Source organism: Macrobrachium nipponense, chromosome 1, assembly GCF_015104395.2.
Source record: "Macrobrachium nipponense isolate FS-2020 chromosome 1, ASM1510439v2, whole genome shotgun sequence".
NCBI lineage: Eukaryota > Metazoa > Arthropoda > Malacostraca > Decapoda > Palaemonidae > Macrobrachium > Macrobrachium nipponense.
This window is the reverse complement of record NC_087200.1, coordinates 168,395,729-168,413,606: the sequence shown is the minus strand read 5'-3', so window position 1 is coordinate 168,413,606 and position 17,878 is coordinate 168,395,729. Positions and strand designations below refer to the sequence as shown.

The window sequence follows — 17,878 nt, the reverse complement described above, 5'->3', positions numbered from 1 at the left end:
CGTTTCATTGCTCTTTAGGCCTTGAGTGTATCATTTATGTTTCACTTCTCTTGGAGTTAGTTGGTTTAACCCGGTCTAACAGCAACCAGTCGACCCGGCTGAGAATAGTGACCAGCGTCAGTTGAGGATCAAGAAAAGGAACCTGGGCCATCAACCTTACATCTGCAGACTTGTCGTAAAGGAAGAAAGGCGTTTTATGCTGTAATTAAGTTACCTCTTTATAGCTTACTTACAAATTTGAGTTTGGGAGAGAGAGAGGGAGAAAGAGAAACGAAATGTATTTGCTGGAAAGTAGTTTTCTTACATTTTAAAACAACGTCACGAACTATTATAGGTTTCCCTAAGTATAGTGCAGTTAATGCTTATCGTTGGTTTTAATGAGTCCACAAGAGGTTCAAATGTCGCACCGACGAGGCCCTTCCTACTGCCCAGATAATCATTGACTATGAAGACTGGCAGGGCTGGGAGGTTTAGCCATGCGGTTGCGACATGATTATTGCTCTGAAGGGTCTTGGTACGGCTTTTGTGTCAGCAATAGGCTAGATAATTAGGGTCTAAGTTCATTATGAACTCTCTGATCCCATCCCCTCTCCTCTATGTCTGTAAAATCTGTGGACTCGCTCTAAAACTGCGTTTCTGTTATGAAATGTTTTTATCTGTGTAAACTGGGTTATTTGTTTCAGCGATGAATTTTTAAGCCTTTTTATGTAGAGTTGGTTCGCAAGGTTTGCTATGCTCTGCAATGTCAATTGTTCTGTTAATTTCCTGTTATAGATTTACCTTGTTTATTCTTATTATTACATGAAGAAAAGTTACACAAATTCGTCTTATCTTTGTGAGAATAACTGGTTTTTGTAATTTTTCTCACTTTTAGCATAGTGAAATTAAAAAAAAAAATAAATCCCTCATACCATCTGGTTAGAGCTGGAAGGATGTTATCGACAAAATGAAGAACTGGAGTGCACGACCTCTATATTGTCAATGTAGAGTCTGTGAAGGAGAGAAATGTGAGTCTTCAGCATGATTGTGAATTGTGCTATTCTGTGTGTGTGTGTGTATCACACACACCCATCTTAATTGAAATACCGATGGGATAGATAACTAGCATCCATACGTAGGATATCTTTGAGGGAAACATGTAAAAGAAAGACAACAGATGACCAACGCAGTGGGACCCGAACTAGTAGTTTCTGTATAAATCCAGAATAAAGCAAATACTGACGGGACGTCGAGCCAAAAAATCCAAGGATTACCCACAATACTCGTATATGGTTGGTTCCAGCCATTGAGGGATTAAGCTTTGCGATATCCTACTTCAAAAAGGTCAGTAGACGGTCATCATCCGTGCAGTTCAAATGGGAGTCCGTGCGTGACAGTTACTATTTGGATCACTTTATGCTTCTTGATTTCTGTCGTGGCTAGCCTAGGGAAGAAGTGTCTTTGTGACGGCAACTTCGCACTTCTGCATAGTTTAGAAAATCTTCGTCTGAATGTCTCTTGCAACTCAGTCCTATTGGAATGTTTACTGGGGAATTTCTGAGGGGCGGAGATATTTCCATCGATTCAAAAATCATGGTCATATGGAAGTCATCTGTTACAGTTGTGCATTGGTATTGTTAGCCTTGGCGCTGAAACTGCAAGAGCATTTTTTTTACTGATTTAGATACTTACGTTGAAAGAAATAAACAGGGTACAATTGATAGGTAAAGCAAGCTCGATACTTATATTTACCCCAAGCCTGAAAAAACGGGAAAAAGAAAGTGCAAGGTAAAATTGAACAACCCCCTCCCCTCCATTGTGAGAGGCGGAATGTTATGGGATTGAGGGAAAACTGAGTGTGGAAGAGTAAGGAGGTATTTTGAATTTGATGGGGAAATTTGTTGGTGTGGCTAACCAGGAGCGGGTGGTTGGGTGAGTAATTTGAATCTTCAAAATTTTGATTGAATCACTGTGAGTCGATTTTTTACTTAAAATGGTTCAAGTTTTGAATGAATCACTTTTTTTGGCCCAAAATGGCTCAAGTTTCGGGTTTGGTAATGAACCCCTGATAAGATTTAAAATATTCCTAATGATAATAACAATAATGCCAGTAATGTAATCATTGTTATGTTAGCAACCGTAGTCGTCATGCGATCTTGATTGTTATCCCCGTCTCATTCCTTGCTCAAGCTCTACAGAGGCGTTCCGGATTCTCGCTATTAGAACACTTAGAATATGATACAACCTTATCTCCTGCAGCGGCGTGAATTTGAGGTGCTGATTTCTTCCTTAGTATCGAGTTCTGGAGACTGGAAGTGTAGATTGAGTTTGTCTGCATCATTATTTTTCCTTACAAAGCTTTACGGGTTGCCCTGGAGCGAGGCTGGATTTATCTAAAGCTATCTTGCAAAGTTAATTCATCAAGTTTAAGTTCATGGTTTAAAGATAGAGATAAAAAAAATGACACCATTCTAAATCTATGAGGGGCATCATAAGGAGAGAGAGGTTAATTAAGAAATAATTTTCTAATGGAAAATGAGAGGTGAAAATTTTGATGACTATATTTTTCATTATGAGATTGATTGTCAAAGCATGCGAGGGAAACTGACGTTGCTTACATTGACAGAGCAGAAATCAATATTAATATGAAGAAAGATGAAAGGTAAATTACTGAAAAAATTTTGCAGTCGTGGAATAAAAAAAGGTGGTATATATTTCATTATATACGACCTTAGTAGTTAGTAGTTTAAATGTTTCCTTATCTATCTATTTATGTATATATGTATATACATACACACACGCATATATGTATGTATGTATGTATATATATATATCTATATATATATATTATTATATATATATATATATATATATATATATATATAAGGCAATGCCACGGAGAAAAATGAAAAAATAAAAAAAAATCCTGGCAATACCTTTATTTATACATAACACCAACGTTATATATATTCGTGATCAAGTTATTTATCATATATATATAGATATATATATATATATATATATATATATATATATATATATATATATATATATATAGTGTGAGTATAAAACAAATATACACATACGTAATATATATAATAGATATTGTGTGAGATTTGAGAGAGATTATGAACCCACTGAAATTTTATAACGTATTGTTTTGTGGCGCCGAAGTGAGGGAGGAGAGGTTTTGGTAGAAATGATGATGGTGATTTCAACGTGACAGTAAACAGTAATCCGACGTGGGTGACAGACCCCTTTGTTCAACCCCATTTTCAGAAGCCATTTTTTCGTATTTATTTATTCATTGTTTTATTTTTATATTTATTTATGAGGGTTTTTTTCCAACCATGTGTGTGAAAATTATGATGGTTTTCGAGGGGGTCAGTTAAAACATCAAATATCTTCCCTTCTTTTATTTCCTTTTATTTATTTTTTCCCCTCTGTCTCGGCTTTGTCACCAGCGTCCTTGATTTTTATTTGGAACATTGACTGTTCCTCTGGTGTATGACTGATGGCCGGAACGCGGCTATTAAACGCTGATTTTTCTTCTTAGCATTTTTAGTCTCGTTCTTTGTGGCATTGTTTTCCTCTCTTCCTCCTTATTCAGGGCTAAAACATCATCATCACCGTCGTTCGTAAACAAGGAGCGAGGTAGTGATCACCATGGCATCAGTTTCTTCCTCTTTTTAATTATTATTATTATTATTATTATTATTATTATTATTATTATTATTATTATTAGTATTATACTTATTATTATTATTATTATTATATTATTATTGTACGTAGGAAGCAAGGACCCTCTCTCGAGATACTTTATTAAAAGTAATGGCTATATTAGCAGCGTTACACTTGTAGAGATTCTTCTCTAATTTCCGAATAGCGGCTTTTTCCGTGCTACTTAAACAGGCTAGTAGAGCGCCTATAGAGGTCATGATCAAATGGTGTCAAAATATACACCGATTTTGACACTTTATTTGATCATTACCTCTATAGGCGCGCCTGTTTAAGTAGCACGGAAAAAGACGCTATTCGGAAAATAGTGACGAATCTCTACATGTGTAACGCTGCTGAAGTAGCCTGTACTTTTAATAAAGTACTATTATTATTATTATTTTTTTTTTCTTTGCTCTATCACAGTCCTCCAATTCGACTGGGTGGTATTTTATAGTGTGGGGTTCCGGGTTGCATCCTGCCTCCTTAGGAGTCCATCACTTTTCTTACTATGTGTGCCGTTTCTAGGATCACACTCTTCTGCATGAGTCCTGGAGCTACTTCAGCCTCTAGTTTTTCTAGATTCCTTTTCAGGGATCTTGGGATCATGCCTAGTGCTCCTATGATTATGGGTACGATTTCCACTGGCATATCCCATATCCTTCTTATTTCTATTTTCAGATCTTGATACTTATCCATTTTTTCCCTCTCTTTCTCTTCAACTCTGGTGTCCCATGGTACTGCGGCATCAATGAGTGATACTTTCTTCTTGACTTTGTCAATCAACGTCACGTCTGGTCTGTTTGCACGTATCACCCTATCCGTTCTGATACCATAGTCCCAGAGGATCTTTGCCTGATCGTTTTCTATCACTCCCTCAGGTTGGTGCTCGTACCACTTATTACTGCAAGGTAGCTGATGTTTCTTGCACAGGCTCCAGTGGAGGGCTTTTGCCACTGAATCATGTCTCTTTTTGTACTGGTTCTGTGCAAGTGCCGGGCATTCGCTTGCTATGTGGTTTATGGTTTCATTTTTCGTATTGCACTTCCTACATATGGGCGAGATGTTATTTCCGTCTATCGTTCTTTGAACATATCTGGTTCTTAGGGCCTGATCTTGTGCCGCTGTTATCATTCCTTCAGTTTCCTTCTTTAGCTCTCCCCTCTGTAGCCATTGCCATGTGTCATCGCTGGCTAGTTCTTTAGTCTGTCTCATGTATTGTCGTGCATTGGTTTGTTGTGCCAGTCCTCTGTTCTGTCTGTCATTCTCCTGTCTCTGTATATTTCTGGGTCTTCGTCTACTTTTATTAGTCCTTCTTCCCATGCACTCTTTAGCCACTCGTCTTCACTGGTTTTCAGATATTGCCCCAGTGCTCTGTTTCGATGTTGACGCAGTCCTCTATACTTAGTATCCTCCTCCTCCTTCCTTTCGTGTTATGTATAGTCTGTCTGTATTTGCTCTTGGGTGTAGTGCTTTGTGTATTGTCATATGTTTCCTGGTTTTCTGATCTATGCTGCGGAGTTCTGCCTTCGACCATTCCACTATTCTGCGCTGTATCTGATTACTGGCACTCGCCCATGGTTGTTTCTATCGGCTTTTATCATAATTTCCGGCGTTGAGTTTTGACTTGAGTATCGCCTTGAGTCTCTGCAATATTTCTTTCCTGATTGTGTCCTTCATCTCTTGGTGTTTTATATCCCCTCCTTCCATTATTCCCAGGTATTTGTATCCTGTCTCATCTATGTGTTTGATGTTGCTCCCATCTGGTAGTTTTGATCCCTTCAGTTCTCGTTACTTTTGCCTTTTTTATATGTTGACTAAGGCGCATTTTTCTATTCCCAAACTCCATCCATGATGTCCCCAGATACAATCCTTACAGTCTGGATTAGGGTATCTATTTCCTTGATGCTCTTACCATACAGCTTGATGTCGTCCATGAACATCAGATGGTTGATTTTGTTGCCTCTTTTCTTGAGTTGGTACCCGGCATCCATCTTCTGTAGTACTTTTGTCATGGAATCATGGCTACTACGAAGAGTAGTGGGGACAGTGAGTCGCCCTGGAAGATCCCTCTCCTGATATTAACCTCTGCTAGTCTTATTCCAGAACTTGTAAGTATTGTATTCCGGTTGCGCATTGTATTTTTTGAGGAAGCTGATGTGTTTTCCTCTGCCCCATATATTTTTCAGGCATTCTATTAGCCATGGGTGTGGTATTATTATTATTATTATTATTATTATTATTATTATTATTATTATTATTATTATTATTATTATATTTCTTCTTTTCTTTCAGTCCTCATACAAGAGCAAAAATGCGAGTGTCTCTGGGTACTTCTTGGCCTCCAGAAATATGCACTGGATACCCGTAAGTACTGCATTTGTCGGTTGCCAGTTACATCTTGTAACTGTTTTGTTACATATTTGTCAGGAAATTTACAACGTTGGGTATTTATTTTACATTTGCATTGTTTTAGGTTTCTCTGTATTTTTTTTTACGTGTTCTCCCCTTTTTGTATATACTGAAGCAACTCTTCGATCTAATTTGTTCATTTTAAATGCCCTTTATATTATTATTAAAGTGGTGCTTAAAAGGGCACCTTTCTTTTTCATATTCAGGTGCTCGCATTTTACTTAATTTTTTTCTTTTACATTTTTAAGTGACTCTGAAGTGATTTTAGGTCGGCCTTTGTATAAATTCAGACGTTACCTTCTAATCTGATCTTTTTCCCGTAACATTTAGTGAGTTACTGAATTCCCATTTAGCCTTTCTCCTTCTGTATTTATTTGAGAAACCTTGAGTTTTCATTTGGTCTTTTCATGCACATGTTTAAGACTGGCGATTGAAAAAGTTCAGTTTCTGTTATTTATATCAATTCCGTTAACTGTCAGTTCTTGCCGAGTTGTTTTTTATTTTACTTTAGATTCTAACTTTACAGTTTTTGGAGGATTATTTGTCTGCCTATCTATTGATGGTTCCCTCTCCCATGACAGGTGGGGGCGTCTCTTTTTGCCAGCAACATTGGCTCTGGGCATTTCATTGGTTTGGCTGGATCCGGAGCGGCTTCGGGCATAGCGGTGGCTGGCTATGAACAAAGTGTAAGTGTCGGTTTTCTGTTGCTTCTTTCAGGGCTGTGAGGAAATGCTGCGTTATCATTTAAATAAACACACCTATCTAGTAAGTATTCATGGATAATGCAAAAGATTTAAAATCTCCTCTCTCTCTCTCTCTCTCTCTCTCTCTCTCTCTCTCTCTCTCTCTCTCTCTCCACACACGCACACACACATACACACACAAACCATTCCCCCAAGGTCTAAGGTTCTTCGACCTTGCCATCCCCCACACAAACATACACACGTGTATATATATAATAAGTATATATATGCATATATTATATATACTAGCAAACATATGTATACAGAAAAATAACTAAGTCTACGGGCATAACCAGCCCCGTTTCACGGGCAGAACCAGCTCCATTCCAGGGAGTCCCTTCTCACTCCCACCCACTTCAGAGGTTAGGAGGGGAGATAGGATGAAACCCCATTATAAACCATCTTAGGGGTACCCACCAATACCCTGCCAAGTTTCATGCCTATCAGACCAGCCGTTTGGCCGTGATTGAATGACAGACGGACGAACAGACAGACAGACATAACACCTATTATATATACTAGGTGACCAACCCAGCTCTGCTTGGGATAACTCTGAATGACAGCTGTTAAACTTGCTCTCTCTCTCTCTCTCTCTCTCACACTTTTTCCATCTTTCGCCTACTTAACACCCCTTCTACTCTTTCTCTTTCTCGCCCTCTCACTCCTTTTTTTCTCCAACCATCTGTCTCTTTCCCTCTTTCTTCACACTAATCCCAACTCTCTCTCTCTCTCTCTCTCTCTCTCTCTCTCTCTCATTTTTCCATCTTTCTCCTACCTAACACCCCCTCTACTCTCCGCTCCTTTCTCTTATTCTCTCTTTTCTCTCTCCAACCATCATTGTCTCTTTCCCTCTTTATTCTCACTAGTACCAATTCTCTCTCTCTCTCTCTCTCTCTCTCTCTCTCTCTCTCTTCTCCCAAACACCCACTCTTCTCAGTCTCTGTCTCTCTCTCTAACCCTCCCTAAAACCCTATCTACTCTCTCTCTCTCACTTCCTCTCCTCATTCTCTCTCTGTCAACCCCCTTCTCAAGCTCCACCCTCTTTGATGTCATTGATGTTTACCCTATAGTATTTTTTTCCAAATGATAAGTCGTATGGATACAGAAATTATGTATGATAAATTCTTAAAGTAACTAAGTCTACGGGCATAACCAGCCCTGTTTCACGGGCAGAATCGGCTCCGTTTCAGGGAATGGCTTCTACCCCCGCCCCCTTCGGAGGTGGGGTGAGGTAGGATGAAACCCCATTACAAACCATCTTAGGGGTTCCCCACTATAACCCTGCCAAGTTTCATGATCGGACTAGCCGTTTGGCCATGATTGAATGACTGAGGACGGACGTACATACATAATGCCCATTACAGTAAAATATATATATATATATATATTATATATATATTTATATATATATATAGTATATTATATCTATATATATATATATATGTATATATATAATAGATATATATTATATATATATATATATATACGAGTATCGAGTAAACACATATATATATGAAGCCTTCAATCATTTTTGCTATTAAGAGGAGAGTTGAATCGACGCAGTGTTGTTATGTATTAATAACAAACCGTTTAAATAACCTGATAATTTTCTTTTCTCAGGCCGTATATATTTTGATGCTCCTCGGATGGCTTTTCGTACCCGTATACATGAGTTCGGGAGTGTACACGATGCCCGAATACCTCAGGGAGCGCTTTGGTGGTCAGAGGATCAGAGTATACCTGGCTTTCCTCGCTCTCCTTCTGTATATTTTCACCAAGATATCAGTAAGTATGGTATGACCTTATTGTTCTTATCTATATATATTTACGGAAGGGTAAGTCAATATGAGCTTATCATTTTTATATTTTAGTTTTTATTTATTATTTTACATTTTCTCGTTTTTTATGAACGTGTTGTGTAAAAAGAATTAATGTTACGTTTGTTTATGAATGTAATATGAAATTATCATTGGCAAAATTCCGTACAGGTTCTTGCATTCTATACCGTCAACTTCACAAAAATGACATCTATTTGGCAGACCAGAAAATTGTTCAAACACAGTCCTCCATTAACGTTAGTTAGTTGCCATTGGTGTAAAATACCGCCATGAGAGATGTTGAATCACTACATTGATATACCGTTAGAGTTATTGATTTCTATGGAAATTAACCTTCAGTTTGGAACTGTTAGTATTTTTGTTGTAGAAGCTAACTCGCCTTTCCGGAAGTTCACAACTTACCTAAAAGTAGATTTTCACCTTTAGAGGCTGCGTTTGGTTTTGAATAGAAATAAAATTCACAAGTTTCCACGAAATGATCATACCTGTAGAATTGGCCGAGCTGACCGGAAGCGAACTTCAAATAAAGTACCAAATTCCCGGATTGAGGATGAGTGGGTTGCTGAGGTACATACAAGCCTCCGGAACTTCCGTGGTGCCAGAAAAATAAAGTCCCTCCGTTTGATCTGTTATAGGAAGTTGCTTGGAATTGCAAGTCATGATTAGGTATTTTACAGTGAGATTAAGTAACACTTCAAGGTGACCCTCCATGTTTTCTATAGCGTATATAGCTGTTTCCGCTGGCCGTAGGAAAGGCATCGACAATGGTTTTTTTTACATGTGCTTCTTTTTTGTGTATATATGTGTGTGTGCGTGCTCGCTCGCTCGCTGACGAGTATAGTTAGCAGCCCTATAGCTACACTGTAGTAAAGTTTCTGCAAAAATATGGAGAAAAAATGAGATACCATGTCTGGGTTGGAACGTGTGTGGATGTTGTGCAGAAGAGAAGACTAAGGTAGATGACATAAAGCCACTTGGAGAGAGGAGGATACTACAAGGGTAGGGTGAGTGGGAATGGGATAAAAATAATGATTGTTTCCCTGGTAACTGAAAGATGCTGAGTCAGGGGAGGGGCAGCACGCGCTGTCTTATGGTGGGGGAAACGACTTGATTTTGGAATATATTTATCTATTTCTATATATTTCACACCCGAACTTTGGATATTAACAGTTTTCCCAATTCATTTTGAAAGTAATTTTGCAGAAGTTGTTAAAAGTCTGATTTTCTGAGTACATAAATTTTTTTATCTGTCTTAATTTTATCACTTCTCTATTCTTTCACTACTTTTACCAGTGTGCAGTAAGTTGTTTTTTTGATGGATTTTTTTTTCATGTGAATTGAGAATGAAGAAAATTCAAAATTATGTAGAGACTATTTGAGAGTATTTTCGTAACTTACATGTACATTGATCATTGAATGGTTAATTCAAACGTTCTTGTGCTGACTGAATCTTTTCACTATATTTCCAGGCTGACTTATATGCTGGTGCGTTGTTCATCCAATTGGCGCTAAACAAGACGTCGGAAGGGTGGCTCTACATCAGTATCGTGTTGCTGCTGGCCATTGCTGCTCTCTTCACCATCGCTGGGGGTTTGACGGCCGTTGTGTGGACGGACTTTGTCCAGACGATTCTGATGGTCATTGGAGCATTTATCCTCATGGGAAAATGTAAGATGAATATCGATTTTCCTTATCCTGTTTTAGTTACGTTGTTTGCTATGTATGTGCGATTAGGTACATGATCATTTTCTGCAAGGTACTTTGTAAGTAGATAAAATAAAAGCTGTTCAGTATGCGTCAGGTCTAAGATCCTTATTCTGGACCCTCTTCTATATTTCACAATATCTTGAAGGTCATTGCTCCGTTCTTTCACCTCTGCAGTAAGATTTTTCTCTCCATTTTTCGTTACTGCAGCATTCGCGGCTGTAGGCGGTTTCCAAAACTTGGTCGACAAATACCCTTATGCCATGGCAACTTATCGGGCATTCGATGAATCCAACAAAACTTGTAACAGACCACCCTCCGATTACATGAGCCTGATTCGAACTATAACACCCGGTGCCAGCGACTACCCTTGGACTGGAATGGTGTTTGGGCTTGCCATTAATTCCATCTGGTACTGGTGCACTGACCAGGTAAGCTTCCTTTCTTTTTTATAGACTGCTTTACGTATTGATATCAGTCGAGGACTGACTGTGCAGCCTCTGGCTTCTCTTCTCCACCAATAGGGATGGGAACTCGAGTCAATTTTTGCAGGTATTAATTTCTTCGTTACTTACAGGGTTCCCAGACCACTTGTTATTGCCTCTTCATTTGCTGCTTGGCACAACTTTACTGTTTCTTCTTCTCTTGCATTCCTCCTACCTCTAAGGTGTTTGACTTATGAGAATTGTATGATTTCCTGCAGGATTGTTTATAATTTTATAAAACATGTTATACACACTACACACGCATTATGTTATATATATATATAATATATATATATATATATATATATATATATATTATATATATATTGGCACTTTCAGTTTTACTGATTTTGTGTAAATAAATATAATACACACGACTGATGGTTGAAACAGTCCATACTACTATTCGTACGAATAAATAAGTTTAGCAATGTTGCAATGTTGTATCTGGGATGGGTAACTTCTGTGAAATGCCAAAATACCGTTGGCTCGTGAATCTTTGGGTAGTATCGTCTGGAACATCCCTAAAATTGAAAAAAGCTCGCACACACAATATATATATATATATATATATATATATATATATATATATATATATATATATATATATATATATATATATATAAAACAACTGACGCTTAAATGTTTTCAGTGAACAATAAATGGCCACGAACCACAGTGACCCCAGATTCATTGTGCATACTGATACTCGTTCGTCCATAGGGAAAACCCTTTTATTACAAAAATGAAATTCCCTTTTGTCTGTCACTTCTGATATTATGAGAGTATAGCTGTATTGGGACCTCAGAACGCAGTCAGATTCGGCGTCTCCGTGACATTCCACTCGCTTTGCGAAACTATCCACCTCAATTTTCCACATAAAAGAACCTCATGAGAAACACGGAATCATAATTTCTCCTATGCTAGGCTTTCTGCCACTTCTCTCTATCTACATTCCTTACCCTTTCAGCTCTTTTTTTAGCTTCATTTACTTCAGGTAATTCATCTCTGCTAGTCCATTTTTTATTTAAATTTAACATCCAGACTTCACTTACATAGAGGAGACATGGATGAACGAAATTAGTTTGATCCAGTTGAGGCTTGGGCATCCTTGCAGGACCCATCAATATATTTCAGAAGGTTGCGATGCCTCAGACTGTGATTACTGTGATTGTCTTCTGTCTGTTGAGCACTTTCTGGTGTGCTGTTTCGTACACGACCCTTTAATGGAGAAATCCATTTTGATGTTAAGAATACCTCAGAAATTGTGAGTGACAACGTGGAAATCGATAACCTTGTGGGATATCAACGAAATGAAGGATTTCTAACGAAATTCGACATATTTGCTAAGTCTGTTTACATAGGCATTTATTTATAGCATTCTCTCTTGACATAGAAAAACGTGAAGCTCAGTGATGTTTTGAGAAAAGTCCAAATTCAAAAGATGCTGAATTTCTGAACTAGACATCATAATAATCAGTCGTTCAATCATTGCATTCAAGTCAATTTCCAATCTTTTGCGCACATCCTAATCTCTGACTTGCTGAAGTCACCTCTTCTGCCATCCTACCTTTATGTTATTCCTCAATACCTACACAAATAAACCCTTTTACTCTCGCATCATTCATCCTCGTTCAGTTACCCGCATAACCTTTTCGCCTGCTCGCATTTACTCTGAGTTTCCTCCTCTTGCATACGCTGTCAAATTCTTCACTATGCAATTACACTTGTGTTAATGTCAAGATTTTGTTCCAAAACCTAGGCTTCTTAGTTTTCTTTAATTGTTATATATACAGTTTGAACACAGCCTAACATTTCAAAATACAAAGAAAGCTTTTTGTAACAAATATTCTTATTTTGAAAAGTTTGTTCTGACTGTTAAGCTTATTAGGTCTATTGTTATATGGTGTAGAGGTAGTTACGATGACCGCTCCGAGTAGTCCGTTAAGCACACTGGCATTGCCGGCACCGTTAACCTTATCACACCGTGCTATGAGATAAGCAGTGTGAACAAAAGAATTAATTCATGTCACATAGATTAGGAATTATACCACTGCATAAGAGATCACATTTATACCCATAGGGAAAATACCCCGTAGGGAGTTAGTATTGTATGTGCACCTCACGCAGTGCACTGTAGTCATTACTTAAGGTTCCTTGCAGTTTTGCTTTGGCCCCCAGCTGTAACCATGTTCATTCTTTTTACTCTTCCCTATTCATATTCTCTCTCTCTTCATTAAAGTATAATTTTTAATCTTATATTTTGTCTTCCAAAAAAAGTGAGTCGTCAGGGTATTTGTTGTTATGATTTTCTAGTGTTTTATTTTCTCGCTGTATTGTCACGTATTTTTTTTGTTTTTATTGGACGATCAGTAATATTTGTGAGAAGAGTTTCATAGAACAAAGCAGATATTTGTAACCGGGTGCAAATAAGGAACTGCAAGGCAGTTTGTATTCAAAAACTGATTTTTTTGTTGGATGAACAACCTGTGTTGTGATTCAAGGATAAATCACAAACAAAATTTCTTGGTCATTTATATGTCATACAAAAATGATATATGCAGATATTCACTGGTCCTGCGGAAGTAATTTGGGTGTTTTCTACTAAGGAACAGAAATTCATTTGCAAAAACGAAATTATAGAATTCTGTAACCCCATAAGAAGGCCTCCTTGATCGTCCCTTTTAATATTTTGCAGGTCATTGTGCAACGAACACTAGCCAGCAAGAACATGTCACATGCTAAAGCTGGCTGCATCCTCGCTTCTTACCTGAAATTCTTACCCTTGTGGTTGCTGGTGTTCCCGGGAATGGCTGCAAGAGTTCTATTCCCAGAGACTGTCGGTTGTTCGGCGCCGGATGTTTGTAAATCGATTTGTAACAAGGCGAGCGGCTGCAGCGATATTGCTTACGTGGAGCTCGTCCTGAACCTTCTTCCGACAGGTAAAGATATCTCTTTTGCAGCGCTATAAAAAAAAAATAGTAGTGTTGTCCTCCAGTAGTTCTGGTTCGTATGCCGTGTTTCCCAATCACTGATTGCCCAGCATTCGGTGTAAACCTTGAAATAAATAAAGCCTTCCGTTAGTGCCACGAGCAACCCAACGTGTGCTCCATTCCGGGGTCAAGTTCGTTTTTAGAGACTTAAAAGCTATGAAATTAATGCATATAAAATAAGAAGCTAAAGGCTACATAATTTTATCATTCCGTTTCTCATTCCTTCAGGCTGGAATCATTGATTTCATTTATTTTCTGCCCTGTGATCTTCAGCTCTCAGAAGAAATATGTATCTTATAAGCGAACTTAACAGTCATGCAACACTGCGAATAAGAATTCGTACTCTGTTCGCAAGAAACTGAAACTAACAAAATATCTAACTTTGACTCAGGTGGAGTCAAAGAAAGAACCAACGAGTTTTCTTTCGAGTCAGTGAAAACAGTCACGCCACCAGTTTGACAGTGAATAAAGAGATAAGTTGTTCCAGTACATAATGGAACGAAATATATTAGAATCCAGTTTTAAAGAGGGAAGGAATGTAGAAACTCGATCCATCTATTTTGAAAGAAATGTATAGATGCAGTAGATTATGAGGAAGGCAGTTTAACTGGTCCTGTACAAAGAAAGCTTTTATCCCTCTCCCACATATAAACCCATTTTTTTTCCTACTTTTATGAGGTGTGAATCATTTTTATGCTCGATTGTACTATCACTGTAGCTCATGCATATATAATGTAAATATCCTATCAATTGTGTATGCATATATATAGATATATATATATATATATATACATATATATATATATATATATATATATATATATATATATATATATATATATATATATATAATATGTTTGTGTGGATTTATGTATAAACGTTAATTTAATATATTGATGCCTCGTTCCATTTAAACTTGATATGCCTCTATGTAAATATTCAGCTTATTTTCCCTTCTGGCGTCAGTGATGTGAAAAAGAATAAGTCATTCCCACATCTCATCTCAATACTTCCCTTGATCTTTGCATTTGTTTATTTAATTCGGATACACAAACAACTTAAATAGCGCCAGTTACTTTCTCCTTAGGTACATGAAAATGCATAGTGCAGTTTAAGATGTAATTCTAATGTTGCAATCATTTAATTGGTGGTAAAAATGAGTGATATTCATTGATGATAATTTCCTTTCTTCGAGGCCTGTTTACCTGCATGTCAATATGATGATGACTTCTGCCTTCAATTTGAGTTTCATTTGCTGAACCAGCTTTCAAGCCAATAATGTTTACTGATAATAATTTCTTCTCTTTAGTCCTATTCGTTCTATTGCCTACCTCCACTGTCAACTTTCATGTCCATTCTGGTGTCCCTCATCAATCTGGGATTCAGTACACGGACATGAAAAAAAGAAAGCGCCTCAAGGCCTAGAAATACACGGACAACCACTTGTCCTTCCTCAGGCCTCTCTGGTTTGATGCTGGCAGTGATGATGGCAGCGCTCATGTCTTCTCTGACGTCCATCTTCAACTCGGCCTCCACCATCTTCACCATCGACGTTTGGATGTGGGGGAGGAAGAGGCTGCTGAAGAAGAAGGAAGTTTCGGACACAGAGCTCCTCATCGTGGGCCGACTGTTCGTTCTGGTTCTGGTGGTCATTTCTGTCATCTGGATTCCAGTGATTCAGTAAGTGATCATTTTCTCCGTCATTCACAGTAGTTTTTCGTGGTAGTTACGCATAGGCTAAGGCTTATTTGGAATCATGTTGCGCCTTATATGTGTGTTTGTGTTTTAGCGGTATATCTCATAAATATGTCTTAGTTATCAGTATTTTATTTGTTATTGTAAAATGTATGCGTTAGTAATACCCAAAATATCAAAGGACTTAACCGTGCGCAATTACTATATAGGCTACAGGGTTTCTGTAAATGATTGTGTTGATGCTTAAGGCTTCGGTATGCTGACATGCTGCACTAGTATAAAGATCTGACTATTCAAAAACTCATTATATTGATATATTATAAATGTATGCCAACGAGAATGTTCATGTACCCCTTTTGATAACGCCTTAGTACAGGATATCCATGTTTGTAAGATTTATTAATTTTGACGACTTCGCTGTCGGGAGGAACATCTGTAAATCATTCGTACGTCTCTTATAGGTCAATACTAGGTCGCTTTTGGAGACCATGAACAATACAAACTAGTGAACAGAAACAAATAAAAGTCAGACATTATCAAGAAGCGATTTGTGTACACAGTTTTCCATCTCTTGCAATGTTTGCGTAGTGAGAGAAAACAATTTATTGTGCAAAAAAAGCTTACAAAGCACAGCACAACAGGCAACCCGGACGCGGTATGCGTGTAGGGGAAAGCCCTCTTGAATGAATGGCATTGGCTGTGGTATTATACATACCTTTTCCACCCTATTGATTACTAGACAAACGTCATTCATCAGGGCTGATATGGTACTCAGGTAGTATTACAAAACTTAAATATAAGTTGTGGTATCATACATACCTTTTCCACCCTATTGATTACTAGACAAACGTCATTCATCGGGGCTGATATGGTACTCAGGTAGTATTACAAAATTTAAATACTTATAGTGATAAAAATGTGTGGTACAGTATTAGTAACGCCCTTTTAAAGATAAAAAGGTAAAAGTTTGGTGGTTTCAGCCCTGCCACAAGCCATTCATTGCCTCTCGGTCGTACGTCAGCCGGGTAACCCTAACCCTCTACCATGACGTCACTCATGGCAGTTACCATCCAGTAGACGGTCTAGCTAGTCGTCCTTTGGTGTGGAGCTAACGCTGGTCCCGAGATTACGAGGCCAACATGCTCCAACTGTACTTGTTATATAAGGAACAATGATGTGAGGTGCAATGAAAACTTATTCGATTTTTGGGCTGTTAATTGCGATCAGTAGGATTATTTGGGATTTTATTGACTACAAAATGTGTTTATTCTTTTTAATCTAATCAGCTGCTATCACAAGGAAACACACGATCTGAGATATTCTGTACTCTAGTGACTGATAAACTGGTATAAAGAGTAATAAAGATAAAAGTAAAAATGTACTCTCTCTCTCTCTCTCTCTCTCTCTCTCTCTCTCTCTCTCTCTCTAAACATGCTGTCATTAACAAAGACCCGTGTTTGTATTTTCTGGCTTACGGGAAGGAACAATCTGCTACTACCGCGACAAATAATAATAATGTGACACAGCTGTTCTTACTTAATTTGAATAAAGTATAAACTGCAATTCTTATTTATAACAATAGTCTTTACTGCTTGCGCTGTTGCTGTCGAACCAGGCCTTGATTTCAATCCCTCTGCATCTGTGATTACCGATGAGTGTGTGAGATAAGTTTAACAAATATAGAGCGTTAATGACTCTTAGTTTTGACTCATTTTATTTTCCGCTTTTTTATTCACAAGATCACAAAATGATTGTTCATGATGCTTACTCATTTTATTTAATATCACTATTATCTCAGTGCAAAAAATTAATTCAATTAAAGATTGTATTTGTGAAAAACTGCACAGTGGTTAATGATCCTTGTAAACAGTTTTTGCACGATGTTAGTCAGCGTACTCCCGGTAAGCTTTTGGTATCAAGAACTCCTCTGGAATCTGACGTCCATGTCAGAATTGTACCACAGATTCAAAATGCTGACAGTCTTCAGCCTGGGTACCCTCATAGAGGGACCTCCCCCGACACTTCCGAGTGTCAGTTGATTGACACTGTTCATCAAGACTTATTGTAAATGATTCAGTACCTAACTTTCTTTGTTGGCCATCTTAGGAGGGCATGTTGCATTGTTGTTGTTATTATTTAAGCTCCTCTTGATTATGTTCAACTTTCATTTAGTTTTTCAAGAGTGTAGCGGGTACTGGAATGGATTTTTATTCACTTTTAAAGGGGTAGTTTAGTTTTTAAGTTAAGCTATGACTTCACAAACTACTCAATAGAACTGCAAGGTGGACCCAAGAGAATACTTCAACTTTTTA

General features: G+C 37.8%; 1 protein-coding gene across 1 annotated transcript in view; it reads left to right on the top strand.

Moving 5' to 3' along the window:
* The window catches only part of LOC135219807 (sodium/mannose cotransporter SLC5A10-like), a 42,643-nt gene that overhangs the window by 16,061 nt on the left and 8,704 nt on the right, over nucleotides 1-17,878 (top strand). The window contains exons 2-8 of the mRNA XM_064256891.1: nucleotides 5,992-6,063; nucleotides 6,690-6,794; nucleotides 8,472-8,636; nucleotides 10,159-10,357; nucleotides 10,604-10,824; nucleotides 13,577-13,820; nucleotides 15,329-15,551. Of these exons, the coding sequence (XP_064112961.1) occupies nucleotides 5,992-6,063; nucleotides 6,690-6,794; nucleotides 8,472-8,636; nucleotides 10,159-10,357; nucleotides 10,604-10,824; nucleotides 13,577-13,820; nucleotides 15,329-15,551 (1,229 nt within the window). The remainder of the gene's footprint in view (nucleotides 1-5,991; nucleotides 6,064-6,689; nucleotides 6,795-8,471; nucleotides 8,637-10,158; nucleotides 10,358-10,603; nucleotides 10,825-13,576; nucleotides 13,821-15,328; nucleotides 15,552-17,878) is intronic.